This window comes from Babylonia areolata, chromosome 25 (genome assembly GCF_041734735.1).
Source record: "Babylonia areolata isolate BAREFJ2019XMU chromosome 25, ASM4173473v1, whole genome shotgun sequence".
NCBI lineage: Eukaryota > Metazoa > Mollusca > Gastropoda > Neogastropoda > Buccinidae > Babylonia > Babylonia areolata.
The window spans coordinates 14,112,270-14,127,765 of NC_134900.1; the positions used below are offsets into that span (position 1 = coordinate 14,112,270).

Below are 15,496 nucleotides of genomic sequence, written 5' to 3' on the forward strand. Positions count from 1 at the left end.
AAGATGACATTTTTGAGAAACACACACAGATGATTTGTATGTCATGACCGTTTTTAGCCAAAGCTGTTAACTATTGGTCCAGCCGCAAAGTAAACTTGCGAGCACTGGATTACTGGCTTTTTGAGCCACTGGACGTTTCTTTTGATCTTCGACAACTCATTTTCCCTCAGATTCGTGTCGTCTGAAGACTCTCACGTTGCAAACATTATTTTGCAGGCACACGAATGTTCCTCCCTCTCTCTGATGTAATGTGCCTACGTTAGGATTTACAATATCCGATTTCGTTGGGGTTTTTTTTTTTTAGGGCTTTCAATGATATTAGTTGGGTTGGGTTGTTTTTGTTTGTTTGTTTTTTCGACTATGACACACCGCTGTCAAAAACAAAGCTAGATGCAGCTTTTATTTTTATTCTTTTTTTTCTTTTTCTTTTTAAATAATTTTATAAACGACATGAACATGACCGTATCTCACCCGTGTGCATGCAACATCAAATAAAATAAAATGAAAGCATTTTTGACTGCTTTTACACATGCTTAATCAGAACATGAACAAATGCGGAACAATTCATCCCCATGAAGATAATAGATACCCATTCTTGTAGACCTTGTGTCGATCCCTATTGGTTTGAAACGAAATCGATAAGAAAGTTCTTCTGTTCCATGCAAACCAACCAAATAGATAAATGAATAAATAGATAAATAAATAAATTAACAAATAGATCAATAAACAAAAGCAAAACCTTTCACCCACCTTCCTCCTTCACCTTCGACCTTAACGCAGTCACCAGCGAACCACTCACTCCGACGACGTCATCGCCAGTTCTTCCGTCATCGTGACGTCATCCTCGCCGGCGTCACTGCCGCCGGTCAGGCAGCCCTGCGTGCATCGGCTGTCGGGGTCGGTGACGTCGCAGATGATGACGTCACAGTGCATCAGGAGGGCGGAGGAGGAGGAGTTGGGGGAGAGGAACTGGAAGGCTTGCAGCTCCAGTGTCTCCTGCTTGGCGTCGCTGGTCAGGCTGTGGTGAAGGCTGGGGTTGTTGCCGCACCTGGGGTAATCGATCAGAAAAGAAACGGTCGATGAGTTAGTTAATCAAGAAACGATCGATGAGTAAAGTTCATCAATCACCATGTGGAGCGAGGGATTCAAATCAAATTAAATCATGTTGCTTATGGCCCAGCCGACGGCGAGGGCTTAACTCACTCATTACGGCCAGTCCTCTCTTCTCCTCTACACAGACCCCTCGGATGTCCAGAGGGTGTCTGAATGACCCAACCTTTAGCTTTCGTCGTCAGAATTGTGGTATTCTTTGTCAACATTCACGTCTTCAGTATAAGAGCCTTCCGCTTGCATTATTTTGATGATGGTAACTGGGGTGAAACGCTGTTAACGTCGTCTCTTTCGCCGTTCGTATGGAGAGAGTTAATGATAAAGCACTTGACCGACGAGGTGGTAAAGTAAGAGCTCGAGTCCTTCCCTGACCGGGAGTTTTAGTAACTCCCCACTCCACTACACAGTGATTGGTGGACTCGATGCCAGTCCTTTAGGATGAACCGAGCTCCCGTGTGCAGCACGTACTTACCGTGTGTGCATGCATGTTTTGTTTTGTTTTTTGCCAGAGATGGGTGATCGGTGTCCTTAGATGCACATACGTTCCGCATGGTGTGTGGATGTTGCATGATTATATGAAATGGGCCATGTGCACTCCACCTCACTAACTCTCCTTCTGAAACTACCGAGGGCATTGGATTCATTCAGTCATTCATCACTGGGAACTACAAAATGACATTCATTGAGTCATTGTTTAGGATTCTGTGAATAATTTTTCATTCACTCATTAAAATTTGAACGCATGTGGCAACACCAACTCCCAACACACACACACACACACACACACACACACACACACCAACACCACCCAACTCCCCCCACACCCGCATACGCAAACCCATACCTGGCAAAAATAGTTTCTGATTCTAAAATTGAGCTCGCTCTCGCTCTCTCTCTCCGTCATCGTTATAACTCTTTTGAACTGGAAAAGATTTGCATCATGGACAAAATGTCACGCGCGATGCAATTTCAGGTCCCGCGTCTAAAAAACAACAACAACAACAACAACTACAAAAAAAAACCCAAACCAAAAAAAAAAGCGAACAAACAACAGCAAAAGCATACAAACAAACAAACAAAAACACCATACAAATAATCCGGTAAGCTGACAGCTACCGCGAAGCAGACTACATGTGAACAAGACAGATGAGGATGTGGCGGGGGGAGGGTGTGTGTGTGTGTGGGGGGGGGGGGGGCGGGGACGGAAAGGGGATGCCACAGAAGGGGGAGAAGGGATGAGAAGGATCTACCCTCACCCACACACCCCCTTCCCGGAAGGATGAGAAGAATCTAGGGGTGAGGATGAGGATCTAGCCCCTCCACCCCCACCACCCCTCCCTCCTCCCCCAATCCTCCTCCTCTGGTGTGTGCCTCAAATCTCATCCCGAGAAAATCGAAAAGATTTCGGGAGGAAACCCGAAGAGCTCTCTCCGTGTCTGGGTCTGGAACCCCGGCGCTCTAAGACACTTCGGGGTGTTGTTGTTCGTAAATAGCGGCACACCGGTAACAGCGGCGACACTGGCGCCGGCGACAGCGTCAATAGCTATGGTGATGGTGGTTGTGGTTTGGGTTTTCAGCTGTGTCAGGAGCGGCAAGAAGAAAAATAATGTAGTAGCTTTAGCTTAATCAGCAGGTGTAGCAGAGGCAGCAGCAGCATCGCTACTATACTGGTAGGAGTAATACCAGCGGCACCAGTTTCAGTTTTAGTAGCTCAAGGAGGCGTCACTGCGTTCGGACAAAACCATATACGCTACACCACATCTGCCAAGCAGATGCCTGACCAGCAGCGTAACCCAACGCGCTTAGTCAGGCCTTGAGAAAAAAAAAGGTGAATATATAATAGATAAGCTTACATAAATAAATAAATAAATAAATAAATAATTATAATACAGAAAAGGTAGTAGTAGTAATAATAATTTTTTTTTTAAAATAATAATAATAAAATAATAAATAAATAAAGCACAGCACCAGCAGTATCGCAAGTAGTTAGCGAAAGTAACAACAACAAAAATAGTAGCTGCAATGCAGTGATACAGTGAGTGGTAATTGTATTTCTGGTATGTACATGAAAGCACGTGCACACCATACGCTTACTGTCTTTTCAATTTGTGATATTTTTCACGCAATAGCCATTTCGAGGTTTAAAATAAACTACAGATATAAACGGAAGATACACAGTAAGTAACCTGGACTCTTTTCCTTATTTCATTCTTTAAGTTTTCCTTTCTTTAGTCTTGCTTTCTTTCTTTCTTTCTTCTTTCTTTCCTTCTTTTTTTATTTCTTCAAATTCCTTCTTCTTTTTTTTAGACTAATCTTTCGCACAAATGCAAAAAAAAGAAGATATTATGCATTGTGGTTTGATTCTGAACGACATATTTTCTTCCGCGGTAATCCAAGCTGTCTTCAGTTTCACACGCGTTTACCCTTGAAACCTCTGTAACATTGGAGATAGAGAGGAAGGTAGGGGTGGAGGAGGGACGGAAAGGGAGGAGCAGGGGGAGGAGGGGGGAAGGGCGGGGGATAACTTCGTGCCTGTGCATTTCCAGGAATGCTTTATCGTGGTTTGTGTAATATTATGGTGAAGAGGTGAGGCCACGTAACAAGGACTTGCGGCCTCTCAAAGACCATCCTCCAGGGAACAGCTCTTCTTCTTCTTCTTCTTCTTCCTCGTTCGCCTCCCATTAGATAAGCAGCCCGGTGTCCTCGATGAAGGCTGCCGTCCGTCGCAGCTCCTCCAGGGTGCCATACAGTTTGGCTTCCACTGCTGTCGGTGTTGGCCAGTACTTCCTCCTGGATGGATGCTGCATGCGTCCTACAGTTTTGAAGGATGTGGTCGGTTGTCATTGGTCAGGGAGCAGCTCAGAGGAAGAGGTGAGGGGGAGACTTAGAAAGAGGTGGAGGGACTGTAACATTACTGAGTGGGTCGGAGGGAGCTTTGCTCGAACCCAGGCACTGGCACACAGCCGTGACAGATGTAGGCGTGTGATGCCGTGCGGTGTTGGTTTAAATAATCTTTAATTGTTCAACAATACACATAATTACAATGCAATCAATGACAAAAGAGCATCAACAAGCTTAAAGCTTATACTGTGCTCACAACGTTGCACTTCAGTTTTAACATGACGGTTGATGAACCATATTATCAATTGCATCAAATAACATTCATAAACAGTAAGTAGTGAAATAATGGAATAAAACAAATAAACAAACAATACATAATATAGTAAAATAATGCTAATATCAACATGAGATTACATTTATTATCACCAGAGTAATCGGCCTGATAGAAGAGAAACACCAAGGAAAAAAAAAAGAAATTCAGAAGAATGGTAGGTAAGGTGGTGGGGGAGGGGGAACAGTGGGGAGATATGAGAAATTCTGACAGAACATTGGCCAATCCATTCAACTTTGAATATTTGGTAAGTCAGATAAATCCAACACATATTTTACGAATAGAGTCATGTTGTACCCGTTCTTCACAATACTTTCTTCGCTAAAATATATTTGAATCGGAGATAAATTGGTGAACATGCAGTGACCCTAAGACTTCTTCGTCGTCGTCGTTCGTATGCTGCAACTCCCACGTTCACTCGTATGTACACGGGTGGGCTTTTACGTGTATGACCGTTTTTACCCCGCCATGTATTTGTATTTGTATTTCTTTTTATAACAACAGATTTATCTGTGTGAAGTTCGGGCTGCTCTCCCCAGGGAGAGCGCGTCGCGATACTACAGCGCCACCCTTTTTCCTTTTCTTTTTTTTTTCCTGCGTGCAGTTTTATTTGTTTTTCCTATCAAAGTGGCTTTTTCTACTGAGTTTTGCCTTTGTTGCCGTGGGTTCTTTTACGTACGCTAAGTGCATGTTGTACACGGGAACTCGGTTTATTGTCTCATCCGAATGACTAGCGTCCAGACCACCACTCAAGGTCTAGTGGAGGGGGAGAAAATATCGGCGGCTGAGCCGTGATTCGAACCAGCGCGCTCAGATTCTCTCGCCTCCTAGGCGGACGCGTTACCTCTAGGCCATCACTCCATGTACGCAGCCATACTCCGTTTTCAGGGGTGCCCTAAAGACGCTGGTGGAGTTGTTGGAGGAAGAAGTAAGCTGCAAGCTAAACGAAGAAATCCTAAATGCGTTTTGTTGATATTCGTGAAAAACGCCTATGCAGAACATGCTTTCGAATGACATATATGTGTGTCTGTCTGTCTGTCTGTCTGTCTGTGTCTATCTTTCTGGGTGGATGGACAGATTTGATATGTACGTATGCATATCATTCTGACTATATATCTGTCTGTGTGCATGACGAATACATGTATGGCTGTCTGTCTGCCTGTGTCTATCTGTCTTGGTAGGTGGACAGATTCACTATGTATGTATATCTTTATGACTACGTATAGGTCTGTCTGCGTGCGTGCATGCTTACTGACTGACTGACTGACAGACTGTGTGAATACGCCCTATGTGAACAGATTGATAGACTGTGTGAATACGCCCTATGTGAACAGTTTGGTAGACTGTGTGAATACGCCCAATGTGAACAGATTGACAGACTGTGTGAATGGGCCCTGAGTGTGTGTGTGCGCGCGCGCGTGTGTGTGTGTGTGTGCGTGCGTGTGTATGTACGCACGTACATATATTTTGGCAGAATGATACGTACGTGTGCACGAAGTACGTACATCAGCAGGAAGGCAGTCTGGATGATTGGCTTAGGTCTATGTTTGTTTGGCTTTTTTTTTTTTTTTTTTGTTTGTTGTTGTTGTTTTTTACAAGACAGAAAGCGGCAGGTGAGAGCGAGACAGAGAAAGACAACGACAGAGCCAGAGAGACAGAGAGTGAGACAGGGAGAGAGGTTGACAGAGGGACAAAAAGAGAGCTAAAGGATGCACCCTCCCCCCCTTTACCCTTTCCCCCCTCCCCCTAACCCTTGAGGCGAGATGCACGCCGCGCTTTTCAGTTCACTCCAAGAACCACAGAATTCAAAGGAAAAAAGAAACACACAAAAACAAAAAACAACAAAAAAAAAAAAAAACGACCGCGACTGAGACATGAGACAGACAGAAGAGAGTGAAGCAAGGTGGAGTGGGGACTGAGACAGAGAGAGAGAGAGAGAGAGAGAGAGAGAACAAGAGTGGGGAACAGGCGCGTCAGGGGAGGAAGGGACGGGACAGGGGTTAGGGGAGGAGGGGAGAGAGAGAGGGAGTTGGTGGAGGGATGGTGGGGGCGGGGAGCGATCCGAGTGGAAGCTCTACCTCCTGTGGCGAAAGATCGAAAAGATCTGATGGGAAACCGCGTAGTGATCCCTATGTCTGGTTGGCCGTTTCCGCTGTCCGGGAATCCCCCACTAAAACGAACTGTTCGCAAATAACGGCTTAGTGGATAGTGGTGGATTCGTGGTAGTGATGATGGTGGTGGTAGTGGTGGTGGTGGTGGTGGTGGTAAGGGAGCTGAGAATGGTAGAAACCGAGGTATTGCGAGGTACAGGGGCAGGCAATTCCGGAAGGAAACCGACAGCGCGATCAATACTCAGACTAAAAATCAGTGGCTGCCTGAACAGATTTACATGTAACAGGATACAACCCGCTTTGATTTGTTAAACTTGTAATTCCTAAGTAAAGCAAGGCAAGGCAAATGGCGTTTTTCCACGTACCTTCTGGGGGCATTGAAACATTGCACACATTCATCTTTTTATACGTATCAACTGCAGATCCATTTTAAAACCCGATCAAAACGAGCCAGACATTGGAACTGAAGTGTGTACCAGATCGGTCACGACATGTGGATTTGCCTCCCTTTAGATGATAAACAGACAAACGGATTGACAGACAGATATACAGAGCAAATCCTATTCCCAACTCATATAGAAAGTATGTACCAACACACACACATATATATATATGGCATATTTATATTTATATAGAGAGAGGGGGAGAGACAGACAGAGAGAGAGAGAGAGAGAGAGAGAGAGAGAGATGTATGTGTACGTATGTGAGTGTGTATTCAAATTCAAATATAGAATCATAACAATTCAACCAACCCCTCGTCCAAAAAGAGGTACTGGGAGGCGTCGCCCTGACCGGAGGGCGTGGCCTGACAGTTGCGGGCAAACACCTGCAGACTGCTGTCATTGGTGGACAGTGACAGCTTGATTGACAGGTCCTCACCAGGCTCCACCATCTCCTGGGGGTTCCCCACCACGTACTTCTGGCCGTTGTGGAGAAGGTCCATGCTGAAAGCAGTCAGTCAATCAGTCAGTCAACTCATCAATACTTGTGGCCGTTGTGAAGTAGGTCCATGCTGAAAGTAGTCAGTCAATCAGTCAGTCAACTCAATACTTGTGGCCGTTGTGAAGTAGGTCCATGCTGAAAGCAGTCAGTCAATCAGTCAGTCAACCAACTCTTCAATCAGAAGTCAAAGATGAAAGACAGGTTCGACGGGTGCAACTGCCGAGTGGTTAAAGCGTGGGGCTTCCAGTCTGAGGGTCCCAGGGTCGAATCTCGGTAACGGCGCAGGGTGGGTAAAGGGTGGAGATTTTTCCGATCTTCCAGGTCAACATAATAAATTATGTGCAGACCTGCTCGTGCCTGAACCCCCTTTGTGTGAGTACGCAAAGCAGAAGATCAAATACGCACGTTAATGACCTTGTAATCCACGTCAGCGTTCGGTAAGTTATGGAAACAAAAATATACGCAGCATGCACACCCCCGAAAGCGGAGTTTGGCTGCCCACATGGCGGGGTAAAAACGGTCATACACGTAAAAGCCCACTCGTGTACATACGAGTGAACGTGGGAGTTGCAGCCCACGAAAGAAGAAGAAGAAAGAGAGATAGAAAAATCTTTCAAAAGTCGTGGTGTTGGATCCACATTCGGACGCTCTCGAATCAAGGTTCAATTCAATTCAATTCAAAATACTGTATTTTATTGTCTCCCCCAAGCAATTAAAACATAAAAAAATCTGGTTCATTCAAATGCTCGTCAACAAACATCAAAGCAAAAAACTGGCACACTCTTCACTGATTACCATGCACACATCAATTATCATATAAAAAGAAAAACATTCTTGTAAGATAACATAACATTTCAAGATAAAGTGAAACAAGAAATTCAAAAAGTACATTTCAATCATCATAATTATGAAAGGAAAACATTCACTAATTATAACATTTTAAGACAAAAACTTTTTTTTTAAATAAACGAATAACCCGTACACGCTTTCTTTACATAATGTGCAGACATCAATAATCATATGTAAGGAAAATAAAGACAAATGAAGTTGTAAAACCTTTAGTCAACTTATGATTGCATGTAAGGAGGCGGGTGCAGAATGAAGTGGTGGCATGGCCTCACTCAGAAAAAAAAAAACCCAAGGGGACGGTTGTTTTGTTGTTGTTTTTCAATTGATGTCGAAGAAGAATGAAGAGGAGGATGACGAGGATGATGATGATGATGATGATGATGATGACGATGGTGCTTTGGAGGTCCATTTACGTTTGGGACTACATGGCAAGATTGTACTCCATGCTTCCTAAGTGGGTTGGCGAAAAAACTACTGAGGAGAGTAGAGGGGAATGGGTAAGGTGGGCTGGTGGGTAAAAACAGGAGGGAGGAGGGTTACGGGGATGGGGGGGAGGGGGAAAGGGGACGGGGGGAGGGGAGGGGGGGACTAAGAGTGTTTTCGTTGATAGTGCTGCTTTCATTCTCTGGCGCTGAACCCAGCAGGGGTCGTTGTTCCCAAACGGGCAATCAGTCTGGACTCCATGAATTCTCGGCAGATTGCAGCGGAGCTGTTGCGCCAGACAGCTGCTAGCAACCTCAGCGTGGGAGTAGCTGTGCTTCTGGCTGTTGAAGTGCCGGCTGATTGGGTTCTCAGAATCGGACCACTTAGTGCCAGTCTTCAGACCTCGTCTACATCTTGACCTGTTTCACTGTGCAGGAAACTGCATGTGGGCGAGACATGCAGAACACTGGACGAACGCTTCAGAGACCATACGAGGTCTGCAATACTGTTGAAGATTAAGGCTGCAGTGTATGTATGTATGTATGTAATCCATCAAGCAAGCAAGCAAGCGCACACACACACACACACACACACACACACACGTATGCACACACATACACAGACACAGAGAGAGAGAGAAAGAGAGAGAGAAACAACAACTGCATGTGTGTGTGTGTGTGCGTGTGTGTGTGTGTGTGAAAGTAGAAGCAGGCAAGGAGTGTGAGGGGAGGGAGAAACAGCAATGCAATATCTAACGGGAAGCTTGTGATCGGTTTCAGTACTGAAAACAACCGATCATTTCAACCTTATCTTCGATCCCGGTTGCAATGTCGAGTAAACAGTGTTCACTTCCCAATGAAATGTTCTTTACTTACATCGTAAACCCCGATTGTTTACATTGTCTTTCACGATGAAAGTTGTTTTACTTCAAGTAAAGGAGTTTAACTTTTGTAATTAACAAGACCCTCCGAGACACCAAAGGGTTTGCACATACTCTGTAGATCTGGGAGGTCACAAAAATCTCCACCCTTAACTCGCCAGGTGGGCAGCATGAGCAAACTTAGAAGCGGAAAATTTGCTTAGCGTTAAGAATGTTCAGAACTCCATGGTAAAAATTCATATACCTAGAAACATTCTTAACTCGAATGTTAACGTAGCGCTGATACGTTTGCTCAAGCAACCCACCCCTGGAATTTGAACCCGGGACCCTCAAATTGACAGCCTAAAGCTCCTACCACTCCGGAGGCTACAGCGTCCATACCTCAGCTGGTAGTGACCCTGAGAGAGATGAAACTCCATATACTTGGGAACATTCGTAACTCTAAGTAAACTTAGCACAACTGAGTTCGCTTATGCAACCCACCCCTGGAATTCGAACCCGGGACCCTGAAACTGATGGCCCAAAGCTCTTACCACTCCGGAGGCTACAGCGCCCATACCTCAGCTGGTACTGACCTTGAGAGACGAAACTCCATATACTTGGGAACATCCGTAACTCTAAGTAAACTTAGCACAACTGAGTTTGCTCATGCAAACCACTCACTAGAATTCGATCCCAGATCCCTCAACTTGACGACCCAAAGCTCTTACCACTCTGGAGACTACAGCGTCCAGTACATACCTCAGCTGGTAGTGACCCTGAGACACGTCAGTGAACTGGATCCTCCCGCTGTCGACGATGTACCAGTTGTCCAGCAACATGTCGTCGTCATAGTGACAGCGCACCGTCATGCTGACGTCACGGACACGTGACACCAGCCCCGCCACGGGCACGTCACGAGTCTGGACGTGGTTCTCGAAGATAAAACCGTGGTTTACTTCCTGCGAAATTGGTATAAAGGGGTTGTTGGGTTAGTGTGTCATTGAGCATGATCGTGTGACTATGAAGTACACGATGTTCTGGGAAAAACAACAACAACAACAACAAAACAATAACGTATTTGTTTCGCGAGGTTCATAATGAAACTTGGGTGCCGTTTTCATGTCGACGGCTGAATGTTCTGTTCCGACAATACTATTAAGTTGTAGCTTGAGAAGGTTCATGTGTGTATGTATGTATGTATGTATGTATGTATGTATTTATGCATTTATTCATTCATTATCTTAGTATTCATTTCTTTATTTTGTATTTTTCTAAGCATTTATCTATTTCCATAAAAATACAACTTAATATCCATTGTTTTATCTATTTTTGTATTTGTTTATTTTTGTATTTTGTATTTTGGATCTATCTATTTGTGAAAAAAAAAGACCATCATAAAGAAAAATGACGAGCAAGTGCTGCAAGAAGATCTACACTCCCTTACCACCTGGGAGAAGAAGTGGGCCATGGAATCCCATCCACAGAAGTGCTCAACGCTGAGAGTTTCCCGGAAAAGGGACAAGACTGCCCCTGCGTATGAGCTACATGGCCAAAGGATTGAAAACGTCAGCACCACAAAGTACCTGGGCGTCAACATTCAGGAAAATATGCAGTGGGAATCCCACATTGACTCCATCACCAAGAAAGCCAGCAAGACCCTAGGCTTCGTCCGGCGCAACCTCAAGATCGGCAACAAGAAGACAAAGGAAACTGCGTACAAAGCCCTTGTTCGCCCACTTCTTGAGTATGCAGCCACCGTCTGGGATCCCTACACTGCAAACGAGGTTGAGGCCCTCGAGAAGATCCAACGAAGAGCAGCAAGATGGGTCTCAAATCGCCACCGCCAAACATCATGCGTGGACTCCATCCTCAATTCACTCAATTGGCCGCCCCTACAACAGCGCCGCAAGAAAGCCCGCTTGGAGATGTTCTACAAATTCCACCATGGTATCATCTCCATCAACTCCAAGTACCTGCCCAAGCCATCTAAGAGCAGGCTGAGCTGTAGAACGAACAACAGCCTGAGCTACGACATTCCCTCCTGCACAACACTGTACAGGCAGATGGCATTCTTCCCAAGGACCATACCAGAATGGAACAAGCTGCCTCAGGAAGTTGTGACAGCCGAGTCACTGGACTGCTTCAAGTCCAGACTGGCCTCTCATCTCTAAAAGTGAATTCCCCCCCCCCTCCTCCTAACCACCCATACACCCCAAATCACCCCCCCCCCCCCCCCCCCCCCCCTGCTCACAGCTGATGCAGAGGCTTGGCATCATGTCAGTGCACGCTGAACGTACACTGGCTGGCCAGGTCGCAAAAAAGAAAGGAGGAAGAAAAGAGAAAAAAAGAAAGAGATTTTTTTTTTTCCCCAATCCTCACAACAGCGCAATCCTCAGCAACCTCCCCAAACTACAACAGAACCATCAATAGAATGATGTTGGTTGTACAAAGGAAGAAGAAGATAAAAAAAATACAAACATGATAACATGGTTATCGTCTTCTGTCCAGGTTGCACGTGTGTGCAGCTGAGACGTGTGAGTATTATATATATATATATATATATATATATATATATATATATGTGTGTGTGTGTGTGTGTGTGTGTGTGTGTGTGTGTTAGAGTGTGTATTTGTGTGTGTACCTGCGACTGCGTGCCGCACGCGCCCAGAGGCACGGAAATGGTCACGTGGGTAGCGTTGCCCGTGGCAACGCAGCTACGATTGGTCAGCGTGACGTACTGCTCGTGCAGACCTGGCCAATAGCGACGAGGGAAAGCCACCTCCATAGTGCGGCCGCATCGAACCTCCACAGTTGGGGCTGAAAAAAACAAAAAACGAAACAAGAACAAGATAATGTCTAAGCAGATGGATGGCTGAATAAAAATAATAATTCAACAAACTAATGAACTGATACATCAAACGTATGATCTTCTGACTAATATTTTTGTTTAGAAATACCTTAACGAAAAGGTCAGCCCTTAAATGGCCCTTTACTGCGGGTTGTAGGGCAGTCTATATCATACAAAAATTAACGGAGAATGCGAGAAAAAAATCCAAATGCAGCAGCAGTAGAAGCAGTAACTGACAACAACTGCAAATGTAATAACAGTAGTAGTTGTAGTAGCTGTATGGACTAATGTAGCAACAGTAGCGTGACAGTAACCACAGCAGTAACAGCAACATCAGTTACTGTAGTGACAGGTGCCTGAAAGATAGACTGAAAGAAAAACACGCGATATTATATATATATATATATATATATATATATATATATATATATATATATATATATATATATATATATATATATACATATATACATATAATTAACAAATAATGAGGCCAGGAGATGAAATGATTAATAAATAGTAAAAAGTGGTAACTCTCTCCATTCACAAGGCACACAACTACTTACTCTTTACTATTTGTTAATCATTTCATCTCCTGGCCTCATTGTTTGTTAATTTCCAGCTGAAAAACCACCGTGTGTTTGTTCTGTATTGTCCATGTGTTCTGTGTCGCTTGTTCAGGATTAAAGAAGCTATGCCAGTCTTGAATAAAAGCTAATTTGTGTTTGCACATTTCTCCTGTCTTTACTGCTGTGTGCACATGTCAAATGATCGGTACAAGGGCAGGCCCGGCTCTTCCTTTTTTGAGGAAGTGTCTGGGTTTGTTCCTATTTACCTTTTATTTACCTGTATGCTAGCTGAATGGGTAGCATAAGCAGCACTGACTTGAAGTTGTGTACCTTTTGAACAGAGAGAGTTACCACTCTTTACTATTTGTACATATATATATATATATATATATATATATATTCATATGTATTTATATATATATATATATATATATATATATATATATATTCTAAGGAACTGAACTGAACAATCATCTTGAAAGCCAAGAGATCAGACGCCCTTGCTTTTAAAATAAAGAACAAACATTAATTAAGCCGACATTTTCAACGATTTTCTCAAAGTATCAGGTCAGCTGATCATGTTTCCGCCTGTCAGAACGTCACCAACACGAAAGACCAAAAGAAAAAAACGTGGAACTAACAATATATTCTAAGGTACTGAACTGAACGATCAACTTGAAAGCCAAGTGACCTTACACATTTGCAAAACGTACAAACCCTGAACAGCTTTTCAACGATTCTCTCGAAGTAAACAGGTCAGCTGATCAGAACTTTACAACAAAGAAAGAAAGACACGTGGTACTAAAAAATATATATATTTTTTTTTTAAGGTACTGAACTGAACGATTGACTTGAAAGCCAAGTAACCATACGCCCTTGCTTAAATAATGAACAAACACTGAACAGCTTTTCAACGATTGTCTCAAGGTATCAGGTCAGGTTTCGCTGGTCAGAACTTCACCGAAAAAAAAAAAAGAAGAAAAATGCGTGGTAAGTAAAATTATATATTTTTAATCCTCTGAACTGAACGATCAACTTCAAAACCAAGTTATCAGACGCCCTTGCATAACGAACAAATACTGAACAGATTTTCAACGATTCTCTCAGGGTAACAAGTCAGCTGATCAGGTTTCCGCTGATCAGAAACAACAGACAGAAAGAAAAACACGTGGTACTAAAAATATACATTTTAATGTACTGAAATGAACGATCAAGTTGAAAGCCAAGTGACCAGACACCCTTGTATTACGAACAAACACTGAACAGCTTTTCAACGATTCTCTCAAAATATCAGGTCGGCTGGTCAGGTTTCCGCTGGTCAGAACTCAGCAAAATGAAAGCCAGAAAAACTCGTAAAATATATATATTTCCTAAAGCTCTGAACTGAACGATCAACTTGAAATCCAAGTGACCAGGAGCCAGTTGCATTGCTCGGCCGGAAGAGCCTGGTATGGTCGTAACCCGCTACTAACTGTGTGTAGTATGGAACTGACCAATGGCGTAGTTTGGTCAACGTAGGTATTTAGTCACGTGTAACTGTCAAAAAGAACCAAGCGATGCAACTGGCTCAAGGTAACAAGTCAGCTGATCAGGTTTCCGCCAATCAGAGCTTCACCAACACAATTTACCGTAACACGAGTGTCCGTCCGCATTCAGCTGCAGACTCTCATCCGGACACGCGCACTGGTAACTTCCTTGACCGTTAATACACGTGTGGCTGCACCCACCATTGTGCTGCTGACACAAGTCGATGACTGAAAGAAACAACAACAAAATTTCACTTTTAGTTTCAAGAGTGGGGGTGTGAGGGGGCTGATCCATATACTTTTCTCCATAACTCTATGAAAAAGTAGGAGAAGGAGGAGGAAGAGAGAAAGAGTGAGAGACAGAACGGGGTGTGGAAGGTTGCGGTGTGTGGCGGGGTGGGCTGGATGGGGGTGGGGCAGCTGGTGAACCAACGCACAGTCCAAACGCGCTGAGGGACCACCTAGTGTCACAGGAACACGAAAAACCGAAAACAAATTCTGCATATAGAGTCAACGCTCTTTATTGCTTGTTAATCATTTACTCTCCTAGCCCCATTGTTCTTTCATTTCTACGTATTTGTTTGTTGTCTGTTTGCATGCCTATTTTGCTATTACATTCTTCTTCTTCTTCCTTGTCTTCAGTTGTTATTTTTTCCAGTTTTAGAGTTATCCATGCGTTTTAATAACTGGTGCGAAAGCGCTTTGATTTGTCTCTACACAAGATTTAGCGCTATGTAATATAATGATAATTATTATTATTGTCTGTCACGTAGTCTCCAACCCCAGGGCCACCACTGATCACATGGCAACCAGTTCTCTCCATCTCTCCCTGTTCCGGGTCTCTCTCAGGGCGTCGCTCAGTCTCAGGCCTGTCCATTGTGGGATGTTGTCCTCCCTTCTCTTTTTCTGTCTGCCTCTCCCCTCTTCTTCCTTGCAATTTACCTTGCAGGAATGTCATGGCAGTTACGGTTATGTGGATAAAAAAAACAAAAAAAAAACGATCAAGTTGAAATCCAAGTGACCACACGCCCTTTCATTTCTGTGTATTTGTTTGTTGTCTGTTTGCATGCCTATTTTGCTATTA

General features: G+C 43.9%; 1 protein-coding gene across 1 annotated transcript in view; it reads right to left on the reverse strand.

The window, feature by feature from the left end:
- Nucleotides 1–756: 756 nt before the first annotated feature.
- LOC143300047 (scavenger receptor cysteine-rich domain-containing protein DMBT1-like) overlaps nucleotides 757–15,496 on the reverse strand; it is a 20,477-nt gene continuing 5,737 nt past the window's right edge. Inside the window, exons 5-10 of the mRNA XM_076613600.1 lie at nucleotides 14,515–14,640; nucleotides 12,111–12,286; nucleotides 10,229–10,428; nucleotides 7,146–7,337; nucleotides 6,759–6,761; nucleotides 757–1,048 (exon numbers count right to left, since the gene is read on the reverse strand). Coding sequence (XP_076469715.1) covers nucleotides 796–1,048; nucleotides 6,759–6,761; nucleotides 7,146–7,337; nucleotides 10,229–10,428; nucleotides 12,111–12,286; nucleotides 14,515–14,640 — 950 coding nt within the window. The 3' untranslated portion in view covers nucleotides 757–795. The remainder of the gene's footprint in view (nucleotides 1,049–6,758; nucleotides 6,762–7,145; nucleotides 7,338–10,228; nucleotides 10,429–12,110; nucleotides 12,287–14,514; nucleotides 14,641–15,496) is intronic.